Source organism: Curcuma longa, chromosome 7 (assembly GCF_044706935.1).
Source record: "Curcuma longa cultivar G26 ecotype Majalengka, Jawa Barat chromosome 7, ITB_CL_G26_1.1, whole genome shotgun sequence".
Classification (NCBI taxonomy): Eukaryota; Viridiplantae; Streptophyta; class Magnoliopsida; order Zingiberales; family Zingiberaceae; genus Curcuma; species Curcuma longa.
Genome location: NC_133867.1, coordinates 2,084,558 through 2,109,450, shown reverse-complemented (window position 1 = coordinate 2,109,450; position 24,893 = coordinate 2,084,558). Strand labels below are relative to the sequence as shown.

The 24,893-nt window shown below is 35.7% G+C and overlaps 2 protein-coding genes across 2 annotated transcripts; one reads left to right on the top strand and one right to left on the bottom strand.

Moving 5' to 3' along the window:
• Positions 1-3,366: 3,366 nt before the first annotated feature.
• On the bottom strand, positions 3,367-4,350 carry LOC141831769 (uncharacterized). Its single transcript, XM_074719172.1, has one exon. The coding sequence runs from the start codon at positions 4,348-4,350 to the stop codon at positions 3,367-3,369; it is 984 nt and encodes a 327-aa protein (XP_074575273.1).
• A 5,205-nt stretch (positions 4,351-9,555) lies between these two features.
• Positions 9,556-18,933, top strand: LOC141831558 (biotin carboxylase 2, chloroplastic-like). The gene is made up of 17 exons (XM_074718941.1): positions 9,556-9,690; positions 9,798-9,854; positions 10,639-10,973; positions 11,142-11,283; positions 11,975-12,073; positions 12,166-12,222; positions 12,501-12,572; positions 12,974-13,063; positions 14,078-14,137; positions 16,591-16,776; positions 16,855-16,947; positions 17,026-17,107; positions 17,366-17,472; positions 17,626-17,701; positions 18,297-18,343; positions 18,426-18,488; positions 18,566-18,933. Exons 2-17 carry the CDS (start codon positions 9,813-9,815, stop codon positions 18,620-18,622), a joined length of 1,608 nt encoding a protein of 535 aa, XP_074575042.1. The 5' UTR covers positions 9,556-9,690; positions 9,798-9,812; the 3' UTR covers positions 18,623-18,933.
• Positions 18,934-24,893: the final 5,960 nt, after the last annotated feature.

The following is a 24,893-nucleotide window of genomic DNA, read 5'->3' as shown; positions in this document are numbered from 1 at the left end:
GAAGAGACGAAATTTCTTAGCGGAAATTCTTATAAAAAATTTCTTTCTTATCCGAATTTTTTCCGGAAAAATTCTAAATAAAATTCCAGAAATTTTCTTTTATAAATAGAATTTCCTATCAGAAATTTCTCACAGAATTCTTTCTTTCAGAATTCATCCGGAGGTCTTCCAAGGTCTTCTGAGGTCTTCAAGAATTCTTCCGAAGGTCTCCGAGAGGTCTTCAAGAATTCTTCCGAAGGTCTCCATGAATTCTTCCTTAGGTGGATTTGAGGATTTCCAGAGGCTACAGTAGGGACCTCGAGGAGGAATTGGTTTTGGCCTCCGATGGGCTTAAGCTTCCCATGTTCCTTCTGAACACACAGCTTAAGTCCATCAATAATAACTCATTCCACTAGAGAGTCATTATTGCACTACCGCACCAATCCCATATTATCATATGGGCTCCTTCTTACTACAAGTACATTAATCTCCCTGTGTTTAAGATATCGTATGTTCGTTAATCAAATGAGTTACTGACAACTCGAATCTAATTAACTTCTAGTCCAAGAGTTACCAAATGTGTTCAGGAGGGAGACTTACCTCTTTGGTTCTTAGAGTCTTAGAGTTTACCCTAACAAAAAGGAGATAAAAACCCCTTCTTTCTTGTTGTCCTTTTTGATATTTCTCCTTGCCTTTGACCTACTTCCTTACCTAGAGAACTTAAAGATCCTTAGGACCTCTCAGCCAAAAGAGATAAGAGAAAGAAAGAAAAGAAGAACAAAACCTTAAGACTTACTTACTCTTTCTTTGTTTTCCCAAATGTTTCCAAGTTTCCTTCCTAGATCCACTCCCTTGGAAACCTTGTGGATGATGAAGACTTCAAGAGTGCTCGGCCACCAATGAAACAAAAGAAGAGGAAAGCAACTTCGGTGACCAAATGAAGAGAGAAAGCAAACAATGAGGAGAAAAGAGTATAGGTTTGTAACTTCCTCCCTTAACTCCATTGAGTAACTCCCCTTTCTCTTTAATTCATCTCTCATGTAACTTCCCCCTCCATGAAACCTTCGGCCACAATGAATTGAAAGAAGAAATGCTAAATTTCGGTGAAAAAGAATCATGAAAAAGGAGTTTCTATTACCCCTTTTTGTAACCCCACTCTTTAAGTAATTCCCATCACTTAACTCTCCTTAAGTAATTTTTTATTCCTTTTAATTCCTCTCTTGAAATTCCCTTCAAGCCACCTTCGGTTAATGCAAGGAATAACATGAAATAAAAGAATACATTGATGAGGAAGAGATCATGGAAAAGGAGTGCCTCTCCCTTTTCTTGCCCTATTTTTCTCCATTTCTTGCTATTTCTCTCCCCTTTTCTTCCCTTAGATCTCATTTGAACTCAAGGTATAACATCGAAATTTGGCATTACTTTTGATAAACTAGAGCATAAACAAAGATTTGATGCATTAGTTTGTCGAAAAATTTTATGCACTAGATATCTAGACTGGAATACATTGATTGAGTTGGGTCTTAAGGATGAAGTTGAATTGTTGCTAGTAAAGATAGGTTGGAAATCCTTCATGGAAATGAATTACCCTACCTATCCAAGACTAGTATTAGAATTTCTTAGCACCCTAGAAATTGAAAGCAAGAGTGAGGATGGAGAAATATCCTTTCGATTATTTAATGAAAATTATACATGGAGTTTCAACGATTTCAACGCTACATTCGATTTACCATGTGGTGGAGATAGAGAAATACCTGAAAACTTTAGACCACAAGATATCTGGAGTTATCTAGGAGATGTGGGGCAGTTTCATCCATCCTCTTCTAGATTATCTAGTGTGGTTAAACCTGTTTTTAAATACATGATTCTATTGATGAAACACACCATTTTCGGAAGAGGTGAAAATAATAAAGTGGTGTGTAGAGATGAAATCCTCTGTTTATGGGCTATGATAAAAGAACAAAATATTGACACTGGTTTTCATTTTTTAAATCATTTAATAAACTTGTCACGCCCACATTACACGAGTCCTATTATTATAGGGGGGTATATCACTAGAGTGGCATTGATGTTGGGTCTAGATCTAGATAGTTTAGAAATGATAAATGGGAACCCTAGACTAGACCTAGACTATTGTGTGGAGATGAAGGTGTTTCAAAGGGATAACATAATTCTTTCATCTAAACCCTTCACTAAGAAAGCCCCCATGAATGCATTTGATTTCACATCTTTTCATTCAATCTTGGATACCCTACAAACCGATCATAAAACTATCAAAAACATTTTGGAAAAACAAAAAGAGATGAATGAAGATCGGTTTGATCATTTGAGACAATTGTTTGCAAAAGATAGGAGATTATTTGAGCTTGCCATAAATTTTATTGAGCAACAAAAGGAGGAATGGAAAAGAAGAGAAGATTTTAGAGATATGATGAGAGGAATTGGGGAGCAAGTTGATAATATGTATCAATATCATGCTTATCTAAGAAGAACTAAAGAATGGTTTGATGACCTCCCACTCCCTGAATTGCCTAATCTACCAGAATTCCCTCCAATATCTTCCTTTTTTCCGAAGAACTTATACCCATGTCAAAGAAAACAATAGATGAAAAGAAACAAGTCTGGGGGAAAAAAAAAAAAAAATCTCTTGTAAATAGTGTAAATAGCTTGCACTTTGCTTTGAACTTTGCTTTCATGCTTTGCTTTGCACTTTACTTTGAAATTTGCTTTTGTACTTTGCTTTGAAATTTGCTTTGAACTTTGCTTTTGCAATTTGCTTTGAAATTTGCTTTGTAAATGCATGGTAGTTTACATGTCAAAATCACCAAGACACCTCATATGTTTGTTCTTGTGTAGAAATGCTAGCATTTGTTAAGATGATGAATTTGATGCTTGTAGTTTGATTCTTTAAGGATAAGTCTTTTCTTATCTTCATAAGCAGGAAGTGAGCTAGCATTACTTGAATGAATTGAGACTAGGCCTGGTTTTAGGATCTCTTACACTTATACCTAATCTAAGAGGTTGATACTTATTTCTGAAATTAGTCATGATTCATGAAACCTGCTTAGTACTAGTGTTTCCATGGTGATCTTCCATTGCATTTTGGCCCGCATTCTTCAGTCCGAAGGGCATAACAGTATAGCAAAATGTGCCATCAGAAGTGATGAAGCTAACTTTGTCTTGATCTTCTAAGGCGAGAGGAACTTGATGATACCCTTGATAAGCGTCCATCATATAGATAAGTTCATATCCTGCGGTGGAGTCCACTAGTTGATCAATCCGAGGAAGTGGGTAACAGTCTTTGGGACAGGCTCTATTAAGGTCCCGGAAGTCGATACAGACCCGCCATTTACCCCCGAGCTTGGGGACCAGGACCACGTTAGCTAACTAGGTCGGGAATTGTACTTCCCTTATTTGCCTCGCTTTCAACAACTTGCTAACTTCTTCTCGTATGATTTTGTCCTGGTCGAGCGAAAAATGACGCCACTTCTGTCGAACAGGACGAGCCTCGGGAAGAATATTAAGCCTATGTTCCATCACTGTAGGAGCAACATCAGTGATTTCTGTCGTAGTCCAGGCGAATACATGGTAATTCTGAGCTAGACACTCGGTCAGTTGCTGCTTCAACTCATGAGGCAAGTTTGCTGAGATATAGGTGACCCAATCGGGATGTTCGGGCACTATAGATACTCGCACCTTTTCTTGAAGAGGTGAGGCAGCAGAGACTTCCATCACCGAACCAGCGTCAGTCGCATGCTTCCTTCTCACCTTTCTTATATCAGTTTGGACCATATCGATATTGCATTTACGAGCCACATTCTGATCTCCACTGGCTGAGCCAATTTGATTATGGACTGGGAATTTCAGCTTCTGATGAAAAGTATAAACCACAGCACTGAAGGAGCTCAAAGCAGGCCGGCCCAAGATAACATTATAAGAGGAAGGGGCATCCACCACTGTGAAGAGTGTGATACGGGTTCGTCGTAGGGGCTCTTCCCCGAGGGACAGAGGCAGTTGGATCTGTCCAAGGGGTCGGACTTCATGTCCGGAGAACCCAAATAGAGAGGTCGCCATAGGTCGCAGCTCCTCCCGATCAATTTGCATTTGGTCAAAAGCGTCTTTATAAAGGACGTTCACTGAACTGCCCGTATCGACAAATACCCGAGCCACATCATAGTTCGCGATGGTGGTTTGGATTACCAGCACGTCGTCATGAGGAGTAAAGACTCCCTCTAAGTAATGCGGCCCGAAGCTGATAGAAGGGCCTTGCACATCTCCTTGGTTAGTGCCGACAGAATACACTTCCAGCTGTCGCACAGAAGCCTTCCTGGCTTGATTAGAATCACCGTCGGTGGGTCCAATAGAGATCATGCGAATTTCTCCTCGATGAGGGATATTGTCTTGGCCATCTCTTGGAGCTTGACGAAGCAGAGTACCGATACCTTAACACATACCTCTCGAAGCTTTTATATACTGACAGTGAGGGATATGGAGTTGATGCCGCAGGGGGCATTCTTTGACGAGAGAGCAGTGTCGTCGTTGTCGTGCAGCTCCTTCGTGCGAATTGTGCCCCTTCCTCTGATCATGGTAGGGAGTAGGCAAGGATCTAGGGGACCAACCTTGACAGCTTAGTAACTGCCCTGGACCAACCCAGCCTGTGGGGTCAGGTCATGGCGTCGGGGAATTGAGGGAAGGAGAGAGAGTAAGAAGAAGAGAGGGATAGAGCTTGTCTGGTCCTGAGGACGATCGGGAATGACCAAGCCCTGAGCTGAGTCAGGCAATGCTGATCCATCTGGGAGAGTTACTGAGGTGGAGCAGCCGAGCGACTCGACCCGAGTGCTACGGGTCGGGTTGTGCTGATTGACAGAATGAGCATAGCTGAACTCATGACGGCTTAATTCATGGACCACTTGTCTTGCCAGATCATCCTGATCTTTGACCTTCTTGACTTGCCAGATCACCTTGACGCTTGACTTTCCGCTCCACCTAGAACCACACAGAATCCGCCACATTAATTGGCACAGTAGGTGTCTAAACGACTGTTTAATTTTTGGGATGTTAAGTAGCAATTGGTGTGTAATTTAGAAGGTCAAATAATTTAAGTAGGAGATTAATCAGATTGGCATATTTTTCTAATTGCATTCGATTATTTTCTACCCATGCTGCATCCCTTGCTCTATTATACAAGGAAGACAAGTTACTTCTGCACTCCTCTTGTTACGAGCTTGCGTTTCATTAGAATCCAATCTAACATATTTTCAACGGTAGTCCAGTTCCCCACAATATTTCCCCAAAACTGTTCAGTTGGTTATAAGACCTCTTGATTGTCTGGCCCCAGGATCAATGATAAAGTTGCAAGTCATAGAAACTCTTATTCATTTTGAAGAAGTTCATAATTTATCCAGTCTATCTGACAAGTAGATACTCAATCTGGTCTTTTACTTATGAATAACAATAGAAGTTTTACATATTCTGTACTTAATTTCTTCCCAAGTGATAATCCTTCTGTTCCACAATTCTTTTTTACTTTGCCATTCTATCAAAATAGATTTATAAACTTTCAAATTCACCTTGGATATCGGATATTGAGCCAAAAGTCCCAAGAGAGGAACTTGTCAACTAATGAAGAACAAACTTCACAAGAGAGTTTAGAGAAATTTGTTTTACGAGAGGCCAAACCTTCATCAGTTAAGCATGTAGAAAAATCAGAGGCAGTTCCAGATGTTACAACTCAGTCTGAAATAATAGCAAACCTATTGGTAACTTTCACATCTTCTTCTCTGATCATTTGGCATCAAAAGAAACTGGAATTGTGCTATGTTGCAGGATTTTGATGAAATAACTTCTATGGCTACTCAGCTCGAAGATAGTAATTCATTAGCTCTCGCACTATCTTCACCTGGTAGTTTCATTACTTTGCAATCATACTTGATCTTATTCATTTCACGTTGTTGTAGATTCCTATTGCATTTAGATTGAGGTGTTCTTGCCTTTACTTATAAAATAGATCTGCATCATTCAATTTAAACATTATTTTACTACTGTCTTGTAGGTAGTGATACCAAACCTAAATCTACTGGTGGCATCATTCAGACATACACAGGTCTTTCAGGATGGGAGTTAGCACTTGTAACGACAGCAAGCAGGAACACTTACCAACCAGCTGAAGTGAAACTGGTATGTCATTTCGTATCCTTATTCTGATACTATGTTTACTTGAAAAAATTTGAAATTGAAGAGGAAAAGTGGAAGGATGGGAAGAAAATATAAGAAAAGAATAGTTTTCTCTGGCTATTTTCTTAAAAGGAAGAAAGATTTTGTTGTATATGCCGGAAACGAGAAATGAGATGAAAGAATGGTTTAAATATGAATTAGTGAGTTTAGTTTTCCTTTCGATTCTCTGTCCATTTTAGGCAGATTAATTGTGAGGGCAAGAGGGGGAGATGAATGTCAATATTCTCTTTAGGAGTGAATCTCTCACAATTTTATCCTTTTTATGGCCTCACTCCTTGTTAACGCAGAGAAAGAAATCATCAAATTTGTCAACCTTTTCTTTTCCTTCTTTTCTAATTTTCGTTCTACTTATTATTTCGCAGATATCTCACAAAATTCCTTCTAATACTCATAGAATGTTATCAGCTAATATTGCAAGTCAAATATCCTCTTATTCTCCCTGCGAAGTAATAAATTTTTCTTTGGAATCACATTGTTTATTCTTTCATTCATTTGGCTCGTAACATCTTTTGGCTGTAGGTTAGCAGGCTGGTGGATTCAAAGAACTCCTTGAGAGCTTGTATGATGATGCAACTAGAGAACAACAAAGAACAAGTATATATGGTACAACAAATCCATTTGCTGCATCAAACTACATTTCACCACCACCCAATCTTCAGATTGCTTTCTTGGAAGAGCAACACTATTTTCTCCTACAGCAGTAGAACATGACGATGACGAGTCCCTGGAACGGCCAGCCGGAGTTGGCTCATCCTCAAGCTTTCTCATCCAACCCTTTTGGTAATCCCTTAACTAATTACTCTCAGCCTGCTCCTGGCAGTTTCAGTTTGATTTGAAGGTGCTTATTTGCATATTATGAAATCTTTTGTTGATGAGAAGTGGGTATATGTTGATAAGAAGATACTTGTAAAGCGTGATTCATTATTTGTTATCGTCGTATAATTTATCCTTGTAAACAGTTAGTCCTCTTCTCTTTTTGTTGTGTAATTTATCATTATAAAGAGTGATTTATAAAGAGTAATTCTTCATTTGAAACAGCATTACATACTTTACATAGAGATATAGAGAGGGAAAAGTAAGTCGGCCAAATTTATTTGTGTCTTGAAAACTTGGGTATGTTCAAGATGATAAAGACCACCATTACCCTCTGTTTGGATGGGGGTGAAAGAAGGTTCATTAATGGAAGGAGAAGGAAGGGAAAGGGAAGGAAAGAGAGAGGAAGAGAAGTATTTATATTCTTTTTGTTTAGGAGGAAAGAAAGATTCATTAATGTAATATGTGTTACCTTGTTTGGGAGGAAAAGAAAGGAATGAAAGTTAAATATATAAAATATCAAAAATACTCTTCCTTTTGAAAATGTCAACTCATCAGGGGGAATTTCTCTAGCGTCTGACTCCATAGGAAGTCACGACGGAGGAGCGGCATCGGTTTCGCGAGAATAAAACTTGAACGAGAGTGAAAGGAAGAGGGCGACGGAGCGAAGAGATCATAAGCTTTGGTATGACCGCATAAGGGTAAAATTGGTTTTTAAGTTTTCTTGCTCCTTCTTTCCCCTTCCTTACATCTCAATTTCGAGTGTAAGAAATTATGTTGATTCATAGACATGCAAACGGAAAGCTTACCTTTCTTTCCCCTTTCCTTGCTTAACTAACTCTATCCCAAATATGGGTAAAGATTTTCTTTCTCCTTCCTTATTATTCTCTCCCTTTCCGTCACCTCCTCCCAAACGAACTTTAGTTTCTCCTTAATGTACGGTCCTTTGTGTTGTGTTATCATTGTTAATTTTTAGTTTCTCTTATTTTCCATTGACTAACAATATAAATTAAAAAAATGCTCACACAGTACTATTTTTAAAAAAATTTTAAATATTGTTTATATTTATTTTTAAAAAAAATCATTTTAATTTTAAATTTATTTGTTGTTAATTTTATTTTTTAAAATCTAATTAGATTTTTCTGTATTAATTTTTAAAAAATATATACTTTCGTAGTCGTTGATGATCTCGTACCTTTTCTTTTACACATCAATGTTCCTATGTGATTTTTTTTCTTTTAGTCTATTGATATGGTATTCTCCTCCTCTTTTATTAGTGATTCCATGAGGTTCTTGTCATCTCTCTCGTTCTCCATAACAATAAAAGATAGAGTCCTTTGTTTATTTATTTATTTAGTGTAAAGTATGTTAGTTTTTTAAATATGAATTGATTTTTTAAATGATCACCACCTTTAATTTTTTCCCTCTTATTTTTAAAAGAATATTTTTTATAATTAGCATGTTTGAGTTTTGAATTTGTTTTAAAATATGAAATGTTATATTTTTTTTTTCAGAATTAAACATTTTAAAAGAAATAATAAATTCAGAATTAAAAATAAGTATTTGGATATTAAATTTTATAAAAAATAATTCTGTTTTTCAATACATAAATAATTTATAAAATATTTTTGATAATATCTATTACTATATTTTAAAAAGAAAATTTTTTTAATTAAAATTAATTAAAAATTAATAATGTGATTAAATAATTTAATAATTTTATTGATTAAAAAATTATTATCAAAATTTGAATATAAAATTTTATTACTAATTTTACTCTTTTAAAAGTTAGAAAAATAAAATTTATTTTTTAATATTAATTTTTTTAAAAATAAATATTTAAAAAATAAATTACTTAGGAATGTTTCACCACCTGATTAAATCGATCCCGGGATCGACTAGAGGTGAGTAAAAAGTCAGTTAAACCGAATAAACCAATCAAATCAAACCAAATTAAAAATTCGGTTCGGTTATTTCAGAATTTCGGTTATTTTAAAAAAAATCAGTTAATTCGGTTCGGTTTCGATTTTAAAATTTCTTATTCGGTTAAATTAAATTAATCAAATTAATTAAATTAGAAAAATAATTTATAAATTTTAAGTAACTAAATTTATAAATCCCTAATTCATTAATAAATTTTTTATTATATTTAAAAAAATTAGTTAATTCGGTTGAAAATCAAATTAACCGATAAAATATCGATTCTATTTGTTCGATTTTTATTGGAAATTTTTTTCTACAAAAAAAAATTATTATCAAAATTAATTAAAATTAATTAGATGTTTTAATTAAAATTAATTAAAAATTAATAATGTGATTAAATAATTTAATAATTTTATTGATTAAAAAATTATTATCAAAATTTGAATATAAAATTTTATCACTAATTTTACTCTTTTAAAAGTTAGAAAAATAAAATTTATTTTTTAATAATAAATTTTTAAAAAAATAAATTACTTAGGAATGTTTCACCACCTGATTAAATCGATCTGGGATCGACGACCTGGTTCAGGATTTGGTGCATTTTGCATTCCTTAAATAGATGTAGGGTTTTCCTCTCTCCGCCTCCCAAGCCCTCAATCCCTAGCTCTCGTTCAGGTGGTCCGCGCTGTAGGGTTTTCCTCTCTCCGCCTCCCGAGCCCTCAATCCCCAGCTCTCGTTCAGGTGGTTCGTCTGGCCAGATCCGCGCATCCTCGGAGTTTCTCTGGTTTGTTTTTGTTTTTTTTTTTGGTCAGGATTTGGTTCATTTTGCATTCCTTTCATGAATGTAGGGTTTCTTGTTGATCATGGACTCCATTCTCGTCAGCAAGCCTGTGGTTCCTTCTCCTGTAAGTTATTGCTGATTGCGATTTGATGATTTCCATTTGACGATCCGGGTGAAAGTAACACTTAGTGTAGAACTTCTTTGAATGCAGTCTTTCTAAGTAATCAGTGATTCTTTCTTAATAGTTTAACGCACACAATCTTAAATGGTGTTCTGGTGGTCAAATTGTCAAATTTTTTTTTTTTAAAAAAGGAAAATAAATCTGAGTATTGAGCCCACATGTTCGACCACTAATCGATACAGTTTGATTGCGTTTGTAGATATTGTATTGTTTCATTGAATAGTTGCATTGTTTTTGGCTGATAAGCTTATCGCTCTAAAGGTCTTTTGGCTTTCTTTTCATCATTTATTGTCCAAGTTCTCATAATTATGGGTGACTAATAACGTGTATAATGATATTTATCTTACAAATAGGTTGGCTGAGGAAGCCAAAAGTTATCTCCGAGCAGGATGCTTTAGCTTAATGATAAATCTTAGTTGTTTAATATGAAGGTTGTGCTTTTTAACAAGGATTCTCAGGATTCTAGCTGTATCTTCGCGGTGGGATTTCTCCAGTCATGATCAACTCCAAACTAGTTGTGCATACAAACATTGTTCTAGCTTGGTTCTTGATCAAACCTATTCCTCATCTCCCATTTACCATTTCTTGCGCATCCCATTTCCCTAGCATGTGCATTTGCGGTTACTTGTATGTATGAGTGGAAACATACACCCTTTGAAGGAATGATGCTATCATACATGCTTGACTTATTATTTAAACACCTTACAACCTCATATTTTTACACTAGGGGCTGCTCCTTCAGCCTTCTGGAGGAATAAAAGGCTCACAATGTAAGCTTGGTGTGGGACATGCTGCCAACTTCTGCAAAGTATATTATCCTAGAAAACCAACTTCTTATGTGGCCAAAAGATCTACAAATCATGGAAGAGTGCTTAATGCAATTTGCCGTAATGAAAGGATTATTGTGGCCAATAGAGGAGAAATTGCAGTCAGAGTGATCCGAACTGCGCATGAAATGGGTATAGCTTGTGTAGCTGTTCATTCTACTATTGATCGGGATGCTCTTCATGTGCGGCTTGCAGATGATGCAGTCTGTATTGGTGAAGCCCCTAGCAGTCAATCGTAAGTGCTGATTTTCCTTGTTAGCATTAGCTACCAAAATTGCTTTTAAACAAGTGTTCCTTTATTATTGTTTAACTGATAGATTTTTCTCTGGAGTTTTTCAGTTCATCTTGTCATGCATAGAAGACTTTCGGACACCTATAAATGTCTGATCTTATATTTTGGCAGGTACTTGCACATTCAAAATGTTTTGTCTGCTGCAGTTAGTCGTGGGTGTACAATGTTGCATCCTGGTTATGGTTTCTTGGCAGAGAATGCTCGCTTTGTTGATATGTGCAGAGGACACGGAGTCAATTTTATTGGACCAAATGTAAGTTGTTCTTTTACCTATAGATTGAGTCATAATATATGTGGACTCTTTGTCTACGCTACCCTGTCTTTCAGATATCGGCACTCAGACACTAGACACTGTCATTCCTAGTGGGTACTTGATGTTCCCATTGATCATGTTTTAAAAAATTTAGAAATGGCAATGTCAAATATTTGGATCCGCAATCTTGTCAAATGTTCATATCTGAGTCCAAGTAATAATTCCCCTCAAATTATTGATGGCAATTAACATGAGACATACAGATTCTCAGTTTCTTTGCATTAAAAAATCCGTCAATTCTTTTATCTAATATAAGTTGTTAAAACAATGCCTAAAGCATATATTTTTCATTTTTCTTTTCTTCCCTATTTATTTAGCCATTTTTCTAGATGGTTAGTCCTTGTGGTGTTTGGGTTTTAGAGTAGTTTTGTGTTATTAGTTGATTTCAAGTGCAACTAAGAAAAAAATGCTCAAGGGTATAACCACAGAACTAGTTCTAATGAATTTAGCAAAACAATTTTCTTGCACAAGGTCATATCTTCTTGATAATGGGCATTTCTTGCTTGTGCCTGTTCACAATATTTAATCTGACAGATGTAGAACTTCCCTTTAATGATTCATCAAATGTAATTTTGGCTAATGTATGTTGCAGCTATGCACAAATTAACCAACCTTTTCATTATTTTGTCAGCCAGACAGCATTCGGGTAATGGGTGACAAATCTACAGCTAGAGAAACAATGAAAAAAGCTGGTGTTCCTACTGTACCAGGAAGTGATGGACTTGTGCAGGTAGAACTTCTAAGACATCAGATTTGTGTCTTCGATGTGATTGCTACTGCTTCAAATGATTTGATCCCTAAGTGCTATTTTTTGAAATTTAGTCAACAGAAGAGGCTGTGAAGCTTGCCCATGAAATTGGTTTTCCTGTCATGATCAAGGTACTTTTTTTCTTTCATGAGATAGAGTGAAAGTGCTTAACACTACAAAATATGCAGTTTTACATTTGTTTAGTTGTACAATCCTGATTTTGGTTTTTCTCAACTTAATCTGATCTAGTTTCTTTGATGTCCACATGCATTCTTCATTACAACTAAAGCACTCACTTCTGGAATCAGACAAATTTACTTCTGAATTCAAAATTTTTCCATCTTGAAATTAACTTGGCTTTTGGGGCTATTTTATTAAATCTCTTCTTTCTCTCCCTACTTTCACTTAGGCAACTGCTGGTGGTGGAGGGCGTGGAATGAGATTAGCTAAAGAACCTGATGAGTTTGTGAAGCTGCTACAGGTACTTTTTATGCCAGATTTGTACAGTCAATGCCAATCTTGTTTGTCTGTTTCATTAGAATGCATCAAGCAACCATGCAAATGCAAATTTTCCGTTACTGGTTTTCTAGTTCCTTTTTCATCATAGACTGGTGGAAATAATTCTGATGGGACAGTTAATATTTGTAAAATATGCGATTGATTGAAGTTGATATATACTTTGACAATCTAGTCTTCCATTGAGGTAAGAAGATACTTGAGTTTGTGACATAAGGCTAAAGTTACCACGTGATACAATCTGGTTTCAACTTGTAGTATCATGATAATTCTGTTTCCCCATTATTATTCATCCTTGGAATTGATATGTAGCTGTAATGATCATCTGATCTCTAAAGTCTAAACCTTATGCTTTGTTCTTTCCAGCAAGCTAAGAGTGAAGCAGCAGCTGCATTTGGAAACGATGGAGTATATTTGGAGAAATATATCCAAAATCCAAGGCATATTGAATTTCAGGTAAGGTATCCATGTATTGTCTAGTCCAAAAAATAAAGGCATGATCATTGGAGAAACATTCAATTTTCTTTGTGTAATTGTGTACAGGAAATTTGTTTGCCATTTTTTTTAATATTCTTTTGGTTGCTCTAATGCATTGAAGTCGAACTTCTGGACTTGGATATTTCTTTCCATGTGCATACAATCCTGAAAACATTGCATACAGGAGAGAAAAAGTTTTTTTTATTTATCCAAATATTTATTTTTCCAATCATCCATTCTTTGAAATTAGCAAAATTTCATGGTTCCAGGATATACTCACAACTTTCTTAGTCGTTGGTCATCTGTAGACTTTTTTAATCTCATTGGCCATCTATTAGTTAACAATAAATACAAAGAAACTCTCTTTATTTACCAGTTTTTGGTTGTGATGTCAAATTTGAGGTCCATTATGCTAGAGAAAGGTCTTGAATTTGGTCAACTGCGATGAAAAGACATACTATTGGAAAATGATGGATAAACAAGGATGAAAAAATAGTATCACTAATTTTAAAAGCTCAACAAAAATATTTATTTTGATACATTAATAACTATTGCATTAATAATGATGCAATTAGTGAAGGAATTATTTATCAAATTATTCTAATTTGTAATGGAATATATTTTTTGGTCCCGCAAGATGATTCTTTTTTCATTCTTCAATTTATTTATTAATGTCATTAGACCATGTTTCGGCAGCTATCACTATGGGTGTCAAACCCAATGTAACTACAAGCCTACCTGACAGAGTTGTTTTGTTTCTGGTTGAAGGCACATTTGAATTTAAAAATAAAATTTGTATAATAATGAGAAATAATTAAACAAAAAATCTGAAACCTAACTTTTCTTTGGATTTTTCTTTCCAGAGTTTTATTATGGATTTGGATACTTAAGAGTTTCACCTCATGGCTTATCCAAAAAGCAATTTTTTAACCATCAATGACTTATCTCAAACTTTTATGCAATATAACCTCTCTTTCTATCATGGTTCCGTAGGTTCTTGCTGACAAATATGGTAATGTTGTCCATTTTGGGGAGCGTGATTGTAGCATTCAGGTACATATTTTAAACTATCGTTTATATGGCTTCTGCACAAATATTGTGTTCTTTTAATTATATCAAAATAGGAGGATAATTTGCCATGTTTCATACAAAGGCAATTGCGTTCAATATTTCTTGCCCTTATACCATTATAATAATTCTTTTTTTATATATTATCTTTTTTTTAGTTGCCTAAAGCTACCATACCAATATTACTTTCAAGTTATCTTGTCTAAATTGGAGGATAATATGCCTTTTTTACGTTGAACAATATTGAAATTGTTAGAATAAGTCTATTGTTAATTAAATTAAGTCAAGTTGTAAATATATTTAGTATGCCTAAATATAGTAAAATGTAAGACAGTACTTGTTAAAACATTTCTAAGCATGAAACTAAGCTAATGTTTCAATCAACTATGGTTGAGTTAACCACTCTTCTCAAACCCTTGGTATGCCCTAAACCTGTTTACTATGACACGATCACATTTTTTCAGATCCAAAACATATTGGGCTCAATTGAATTTATGTATTCAATAAAGATAACCTCTGTAGATACCTCTCTATGTTCAATATTTGTTTTAACTTTTCGTCTTTTATCTCATTAGCTTGTTACTACTCAAGCTTAAAGGTTATGTTTCCCACACATTTACTATTTACTTGTGCTTCTACTTCTGAATAAACATGGCTTGATGATGATGACAACTTGTGATTCTACTATTAAATGTTTTAGTAATCTGAAAATTTACCTGTGGTCCTTCTATCTTTTGCATGTTCCATAGTTCATATTTTCAAATTTCAAATGCTAATCTAAGTTTCAAGTTGTCATCTACTAAGCCAATTAGAATTCTTGGTTAACCCTCTATGTATTCGTCTCAGTATGCTGTTATAGATTTTTTTTTAAAAAAATTGTTCTTTGCATATTGATGAATTGGCAGATACATAGCTTCATAAAATTTAATTCAACTTATAATCTGATTTGTCGGGAGCCAAATATCTCCTTGTGATGTTACTTGGTTTTCTCAAGATCATTATGTACATGTCTATCTAACATCTAACATTAGTCTGTATTTGAAATAAAAATGCTTATCATCATCTATCACAAATTGAAATTTATTTCTATGTAACATAGAAATTAAAAACAAATGAAAAGTTCTTTCATTTGTTTAGGAGGAACCTAATAAGACAAATGCAAAACTCATCTAGTGACCTCATTTATGCGCAAGGGTGGTTGTCAAAACCAAGAATAACCTAATTGAGTCAAACAAATCGAATCGAAAATTTTGATTTATTGATTTACAAGTTTCGTTTCAATTTCAATATTGATTCTTATTGAATAAAAGTTGATTTAGGTTGACCTAAATATATATTCTTATTGAATATCTCTCTCTCTCTCTCTCTCTCTCTCTATATATATATATATATATTCTTACCGCCGGCGAGTGGCGCGTCCATCGCCCCCGGTCCGGTGGCCGACGGTGAACAACGGCGGGGAAGCGACGGAGGTCCGAGGAGAAACACTGATCGCGATTCGGGCGTGGACGGCGGGGATTGAATCGCGCACGAGCACGCACCGAGCTGTCACACAGGATATCAAACTCGTATATATATATATATATATATATATATATATATATATATATATATAAATATATATAAAAGCTTAATATGCTTTGAAAATAAATCATCTTTGACATACCATGGCACTATGAAGACAACTATATTTTAACTTCTGAGAAGAATAATCACTTTTGTGTCGTTTATCTTTTATTTCTTGCCATGCAAAAAATACAATGCCTTCGTAGTTATATTTCAAAAATTCATATATTTACTTTTTGCTATTTGAATGATGCAAAGTATCAAATGTTCTCATTAATACTAGATATCGGAACGCAGAACACGTAATAAAAGTTATCAATATCAAATGCAATTTCTCATGAAAATATATTTGTGAAATTATAGGATCTTAAGATCATATGGGCAAAATCCTCTAAATTCCTCATAGGATCTTAATTCTAATAATCTTGTCCACTAGATGTCTTCATAAAACTGTTGATTGTGAAATCTTCCAATGCTTAAATGGGTTCAAGTGGTAGAATATTAAAATGCAAAATAAAAGTGCTTTGTGTTCAATATTTTAGGCTTTTTGTATTACCTTGGTGATGCTATAGTTGAATGTGGCAATTTTGCTTTGAGTCACATGAAATACACAATGCAGTTAAGTTGCTTGCTGATTCACCTATATGTTAGGTGATGTGGCTGTGAATCTTATGCCGCATGTCGGCATATGGTTGGTGTTCAATTGACTAAGAAACTATCAATGACTTTAATTGTAAAATTGTGAATATTGATGTCTGCTCTACTTTTTGGCACTTTGTGCTCTAGAATAGTTATTGGATTTTGTATGTTATGAAATAGCCTACAAAAGGCTTTAGAGAATTAAATTTTTGTACACTGAAATGACTTGACAGAGGAGAAACCAGAAACTTCTAGAGGAAGCTCCTTCACCTGCTTTGACCCCAGAACTACGCAAAGCTATGGGTGATGCAGCTGTAGCAGCTGCTGCATCTATAGGTTACATTGGTGTAGGAACTGTTGAATTTCTCTTGGACGAAGGAGGTTCTTTCTATTTTATGGAGATGAACACCAGAATACAGGTATTTACAGTTTTTATGCATGTGCTAGTTTTTGGACCTGGAAGGTTATTGATTAAATGTCATTCCAACCAAAATCAGGTAGAACATCCTGTCACAGAAATGATTTCTTCAACTGATTTGATTGAGGAACAAATACGTGTGGCTCTTGGAGAAAGTTTGACCTACAAACAGGTGCGATACATTTTATTATTCATTTACAAACTCAATTTACTTAAGCTCATAATTTATTATAGTATGCTTGATACACAGGAAGATATTGTTCTTAGAGGGCATTCAATTGAGTGCCGTATTAATGCAGAAGACCCTTTCAAAGGGTTTCGTCCAGGACCTGGTACTCTGCTGCCCTTTGATTCTTAATTAGTTATTTGGAAAATACCACCTAATAAATTGAAAAGTAGAACTCAATAAGTATAGTAATAGCTCTTCGATTTTTGTTCACCTTCTGTTCAATTTTTCTAGAGATCAGCTGTGTTTCAAACCCAAGTTTTCTTCATCCACCCCGACCTGTGAAACTATATGAGTTTGAACTGGTTTATATCAAATTGTTGTATTCTAAAAAAGCTTCTCTATGATCTCATGCAAATTGCAGGGAAAATCACATCATACTTGCCATCTGGAGGACCATTTGTGAGAATGGATAGTCATGTTTACCCAGGTTACGTGGTTCCCCCAAGCTACGACTCCTTACTTGGGAAGGTGCCTTACTAATTTGTCTTTATTGTTTTGTTAAGGTGGTTATTGTTGGCTGTTGTAAGATTTCTTGGCTCTCTAGTCCTGACTCGTCTTATACAAGGATTGTGGATATCATACCTTCCTGTAGTTTTCACAATTTGGTTTATTTTAATTCAGCTCATTGTTTGGGCACCAACCAGGGAGAGAGCAATAGAACGAATGAAAAGGGCCCTGAGTGACACCATTATCACAGGTTAGCAAACCATCACTGAATCAAAACTTGACAAACTCATTGAGTTGTTGTTGCTTTTCATCAAGCAATGACACCAAGCTGTCACAATATATCAGAGAATATGACAAGGTTTTTCGTGTCTGTGAATGATTTCATTTCACACTTTATTTTCATTTGGAAGAGAAAAATGTTTTCACCAATCTCAAGTTTTCTGCCTCTACATTTCTAGCTGTTATTCCCTTTCTTGGCATGCTGATAAATATTCTTGGAATAGACAACGAACTTCTCTTTTTTTATGTTATACCTTCGTGTTACTTTTTACCTCCAATCCTCTAATCATTACTGTGCCTAAAATAAAACTCAAGTGAAACACCGCCTCGATAACTCATTTAGTAGAATAAAGGCGTAGTTGTTGTTGTTGTATTTATCCTTAGTCGTGAAAATTGGAGTTTAAAGTTTTGAAATTTGTTGCCATTATGGTATGAGAGCTGAAGCTTTACAGCACAAGGCAACATTAAAAGGAACAACTTGTTAAGTAATCTGTTACGAAGTAGTCTATTCTTTTTCATATATGTTTCGAGTAACAGATTGTTAGTATTTTTGTTTCCTTGAACAGGAGTACCTACCACTATTGAGTACCATAAGTTGATCCTTGACATTGAGGTACTATGCAAAATATGAATCGTCAAAATATAACTCAGGTAGTGAATTCTCGTCATTTCTCATCTTTGTTTATATAAAACAGGACTTCAGAAACGGAAAAGTGGACACTGCATTCATACCAAAGCATGAGAATGAGTTGGCCGCGGTGAGTATTTCTCATAATCCTTTAGTCAGGTATTCGCGAAGTGAATTGACCGATCGACCAATTGTGTTCAATTGCAGCCGCAGAAGGTGATCGTGTCTGCTTCAGAAAAAGAGCTTTCGGTATCGAACAACTAGATTTACCAGGATTTCTGAAGGACTAGCTGCAGTTTGTTTGCATTACATGGGGTTGGCACCATAACAACCTTCTGATTACTTGCTTCCATCTATATACAATTTATCATTTTTGTTTTCTGGTTTCCAAAAAAGGGAGGTTTATCTCATAGTCCATATATATACAATAAGATTCATGTGTGCAAGAATCATATAAGAAGATGATATTTATCAGGAGAAAACCTGATGAATCATTTATCATTCAGATCATGTTCATAAACCAAGCAAACAGAGAAGCATAGAAATATAAAAATCTGCTAGTGTTGATGAATTAATTACATTTGAAAGGAAGACAGTTGTGGACTCCAAACCCTTGTGCTACTGTGCCGACCTGCAAAACAAGGAACTCATCTTAGAGAGTGAAGGATCCCAAGAGTTGGAGCTTTCATTGTATAACAAGTGCTTCCTGCATTAGAAGAAACGAAAAAGAAAAAGAAAGATAGCAAAAAATAATTTTAAAAAACAGTAGTTGGAATTTCTTTAAGAATTTTCACAGCATTTTTTTAATTTAGGTATCCAAGCTTCGTCCTGATTCTTTTATTACTTGATATTTTTCTATTGAGTATAATCCTGTCCATTATTTATCCATCATAAATATTGATAAATAAATTTATAGTACTTGAATAACTAATAACTCATTCGAAATATCATATATGTTGAGGAGTGTAACAGTCACTTATTATATATTTATCAGTTTAGTCAATTTAATAGAATTTGAATTTTTAAAATCGAGATGGAATCGATTAAATTAATTAATTGATATTTAAAAAAATAAATTTATGAATTAATCAAATTTGATCCGTTTAGTCTAGTCTAGGGGTGCAAACGAGTCGAATCGAATAATATAAAAAATATTGATATTCGAATTCAAGTACGAAATATATAAATGATATTTGAATTCGATTCGAAGTTGGAAAATATTAATAATTTTAGCTCAAATTTGATTTGAAATATGATTCGAGTTCGAATTTGATTCGAATTATTCGAATCTTATTTCGAGCATAATCAAATTTTAGTTTGAAATATCTTACATTTTTCGAGTTCAATTCGAATTATTCGAGTTTGATTAATATAATAGAAAATAATAAATATATAATAAAATTAAATAAAAGTTCGTGAGCGGCTCACGAATAAAAGGGCAGCCCGGTGCACGAAGCTCCCGTCATGCGGGATCCGGGGAAAGGATCCATTGTACGCAGCCTTACCTTGCCTTTGGCAAGAGGCTGTTTTCAGCATTGGAACCCGTGACCTCTAGGTCACATGGCAGCAACCTTACCTTAAGCGGCTCACGAATAGTCGAACATAATATTATAAATGTGAATTCAGCTCGAAAAATTATCAAACATGTTCAAGTTCGGTTCGAATTTGATAATTTCGAATACGAATTAAATATTATTCGAACTGGTTTGAAAAGCTCGTGAGCCGACTCGATTCGTTTGCATTCCTAGTTTAGTGGGTTAATTCACTGAGTGTTCCGTGAAGATATCCTCGCGCGTGTGGGGCATTAAAGAAGGAAGTAATCGCTAGGTTGAGGTCTAGTACCCCTACCTCTCTCTGAGTCCATGCGCCTAGCCGCTAAGGGAGGGCAATCGGTCCTATCAAACAGTGGAATAGTTAAGGATTGTTAGGGATAATTACGGATTGGGAAGAGCTATCTTCTCAATCAGCACTCTCTCTTGTTTATTGCATGGGACGTATGCGTCCTCTTCTCTGGGCTACATAAACTCCTCAGGTATGAACTTCTTTTCTCTCTACGCTCTCTGAAAACCCTACAATCTTCTACGCACTCTCTAGCCTTCTACTCTTCTTGCACTGTTCTGACTTAAGCGTCGGAGTGGCCGATCGGGATTCCCTCTCGGCGCCTCGCTGACTCTCATTTTCAGTTGTCTCTCTACAGGCTCCACCGGCAGTGGTCTCTTCCCTCTTCGTCGCAGAATCGACCCCCACGCTGACTGGTCCAGTGACGGGTCCAGAAGCCGATCTCGACAGGAACAATATCAAACGAATCAAATTGTCAAAACAATAAATTTGTGTTCTTATGTAGAACAGACGAAGCAATCCATAATTTCCATGTTTTTCTTAAGTGCATCAAGGTCTTAAATGATTCAGGAATTGGAGCCAATAGGCCACTTTCAAGGTACCCAACCTCCAGTAAGTCAATATTATTAATTTTTCTTTGAGGCACGGGAATTGATATTACTAATTATTGATACAGTTCTTGCATGACAGGCTACTACCTACCTGGAGCTAGTATTCTTAATTCTTGTAGTAGATATGAAACATCTAGTATAGGATTCTATTTGGTATACATTTATCACTGTTATCAAAATAACTTAATAAATCTTATTCCAAATACAAGATATAAGGCCCTATTTATAGTTAGGGGTTTAGGGCCTATTCTAGGAAAAACCTATAAAAAATAACAAATATTTATAACCAATACTCCCCCTCAAGTTGGAGCATAGATATTAATCATGCCCAACTTGTTACAAAGATAATCAACTCGGATTCCATTTAAAGCTTTTGTGAAGATGTCCCACAATTGTTCTCCAGTTTTTACATATTCTGTAGTGATCAAGCCTTGTTGAATTTTCTCACGAACAAAATGACAATCACTTTCAATGTGCTTAGTCCGCTCATGGAACACGGGATTCGATGCAATATGAATAGCAGCTTGATTATCACACCATAGTTTTGCTGGTATTGAAATTTTGAGTCCTACTTCAGTCAATAATTGATATATCCACATTATTTCACACACAGATTGTGCCATAGCTCTGTATTCTGATTCTGCATTGGATCGCGACACAACCTTTTGCTTTTTACTCTTCCATGATACTAAATTTCCTCCAACAAATATACAATAGCCTGAAGTAGCCTGAAGTAGACCTTCTATCCATTTTAGAACCTGCCCAATCTGCATCTGAAAAACATTCAATACGAGTGTGCTCATGATTTTTATATACAATATCTCGTCCAGGTGCTCCCTTCAAATAACACAAAATTTGTTCTAATGTTGTCCAATGATGAATCGTTGGAGATGACATATACTGACTAACAACACTAATCGAATATGCAATATCTGGACGAGTCAAGGTAAGATAATTCAATTTTCCAATCAACCTTCGATATCTCTCTGGATGTTCAAATAATTCTCCATCTGCTGTAAGATCCACGTTCTGAGTCATTGGAGTACTACAATGTTTTGCCCCTAATTTTCCCGTCTCAGTTAATAAGTCGAGAACATATTTTCTCTGAGATAGAAATATACCATTTTTACTCCTCATTACTTCAACACCTAAGAAATACTTTAACACCCCTAAATCTTTTGTATGAAACTGAGTGAGAATGAAAGATTTGAGAGATGAGATTCCCGTTATATCACTACCAATAATCACAATATCATCCACATACACAACTAATAAAATAATACCAGCTTCTGACTGCTTGTAGAACACAGAATGATCAGATTTGCTTTTCTTCATACCAAACTTTTCAACAACCTGACTAAATTTTCCAAACCAAGCACGAGGACTTTGTTTCAAACCATACAAAGTCTTTCGAAGACGACAAACTCGCCCCATCTCCCCCTGAGCAACAAAACCAGGAGGTTGCTCCATATACACCTCCTCTTGAAGATTACCATGAAGAAAAACATTCTTGATATCAAGTTGATGTAAAGGCCAATGATGAGTAGCAGCAAGAGAAATAAATAACCGAACAGATGTCAACTTTGCAACAGGAGAAAAAGTATCAGAATAATCAACACCATATGTTTGAGCATAACCCTTAGCAACAAGACGAGCTTTTAGTCTGGCAACTGATCTATCTGGATTGACTTTAACATTAAATATCCATTTGCATCCAATAGCTTGTTTTCCTGGAGGTAGATCAACTAAGTCCCAAGTATCATTATCATCCAAGACTTTCATTTCCTCTATCATTGCATCTCTCCAACCATGATGAGATAAGGCCTCACGAACAGTTTTAGGAATAGAAATAGAGTCAAGTGAAGCAATAAAAGAACAGGAAGAGAATGACAAACCATTATTAGAAACAAATGAAGAGATAGGATAAGTACACTGGCGTTTACCTTTTCGTAATACAATAGGAAGATCATCATTCGGAATTGGATCTGATGTCAAAGTAGTAGGTGTAGGACATGAATCAGGAGGTCGACGCCTAGAGTATATTTCAATAATAGGAGGCTTGACAAGAGTCGATTCTGAGATAGGTATAGAGGATGTAACAGAATATACCAATAAATCATCATCTTCTTTTTGAGAAGTTGGGATATGTGAGGAAGAAAAATAAGGTGTGTCTTCCATGAAAGTAACATCGATTGAAACAAGATATTTATTAATACTAGGACAATAACACCTATAACCCTTTTGAAGACGAGGATAACCAAGGAAAATACATTTTAAAGATTTGGGATCTAATTTAGTGACTTGTGGACGGACATCCCGAACAAAACAAGTGCTACCAAATATCCTAGGATTAACAGGAAAAATGACTTATTAGGAAACAAAATTTTGTAAAGAATCTCACCATGAAGAACAGAGGATGGCATACGGTTAATGAGAAAACAAGCAGTAGAAATCGCGTCTGCCCAAAAAGATTTGGGAACATTCATTTGAAATAAAAGAGCTCGTGCTGTTTCAAGAAGATGTCTATTCTTACGTTCAGCCACACCATTCTGGGATGGAGTATCAACACAAGAGGTTTCATGAAGTATACCATTCTGACTCATATAAGATTGAAATAGATTGGACATATATTCTTTGGCATTGTCACTTCGTAGAGTACGGATGGACATATTGAACTGAGTTTTAATTTCCGCACAAAAAGCACAAAATAGAGAAAATAACTCAGAACGATTTTTCATTAAATATAACCAAGTTACACGAGAATAATCATCCACAAAAGTGACAAAATACCTAAAATCAGGTTTAGACAAAATAGGACAAGGACCCCAAATATCAGAATGTACTAACTCAAAAGGACTAATAGCACGTTTGTTTATCCTTGGACTTGAACTAAGGCGGTGATGTTTTGCAAACTGACATGACTCACAATTTAATGAAGACACGCTACTATATTGTGGATAGAGTTTCTTGAGTAATGGAAGAGATGGATGTCCTAACCTACAATGAGCATCAAAAAGAGAATTCTCACCTGAACAAACGAGAGATCGTGGGATGGGTGAATCAAGAATATAGAGACCTCCATTTTCATGTCCTTTACCAATAATCTTCTTTATCAACAGATCCTGAAATAAACAATGATCGGGAAAGAATGAGATGCAACAGTTAAGATTGCGAGTTAATTGACTAACCGAGAGCAAATTAAAGGATAAATTAGGTAAATGTAAGACAGAGTATAAGGAAAGCAAAGGAGTGGGATTGACAGTACCAGACCCACGAACGCAAGATGAAGACCCATCAGCTAAGGTAACAATAGGAGTGTTGGATTTGTGCGTGAAAGTAGAAAAGAGATTAGAATTACCTGTCATATGATCCGTAGCACCAGAATCTATGACCCACTTAGAGGATGAGGAAACAAGACATGTATTGTGGTTACCTGAATTAGCAATAACAGTGATAGAGGAAGATGAAGACTTAAGTGATTCCTGATATTGAGAGAACTTGGCAAATTCTTGTGCAGAGACAAGCACCAATTTATCAGAGGTATCAGAAGTTTGCAAGTCTCTTCCTCTGTGAGTTTGTTCGGTCTTTTGGAGCTGCATATCTTTGGACTTCCTTCTATCACTGTTGTGAGACGAAGAAGAATTCCAAATTCAAAGAAAAGCTTACTGCTTAGCGTTCCAGCGGTGACAACAACCAGAACCAGGGGCCGCCATTCGCCACGGGAACAAATCTCACGAAGAAGGATCTTCTGGTTGAATCGGGCGGAGCAGTTCGAGCTCTTCTAGCGCGCTGCTATGAGGCAGCGGCGGCTGCGATGACCACCTCCGGTGCAGGTGCTGCAGCGACAATGGAGAACAACAGTAGGCAGGAGGAGAAGGCGGGGTTCACAATGCTGAAAAGGCCCGAACCGGCTACTGCTATTTAACGGAGAAGAAAATTGGGCTCTAAATCGTGAGCCCTAGAAGAGGAAATCGCCGGTTCCGCAAGCCGCAAGACGGAAAGCACTGCCTTCGACAATTTTTTTTTCCCTCACCGCTATCTCCTATCGATCGGCAGCTGGAGAACAATGACCACCGGAGCACACG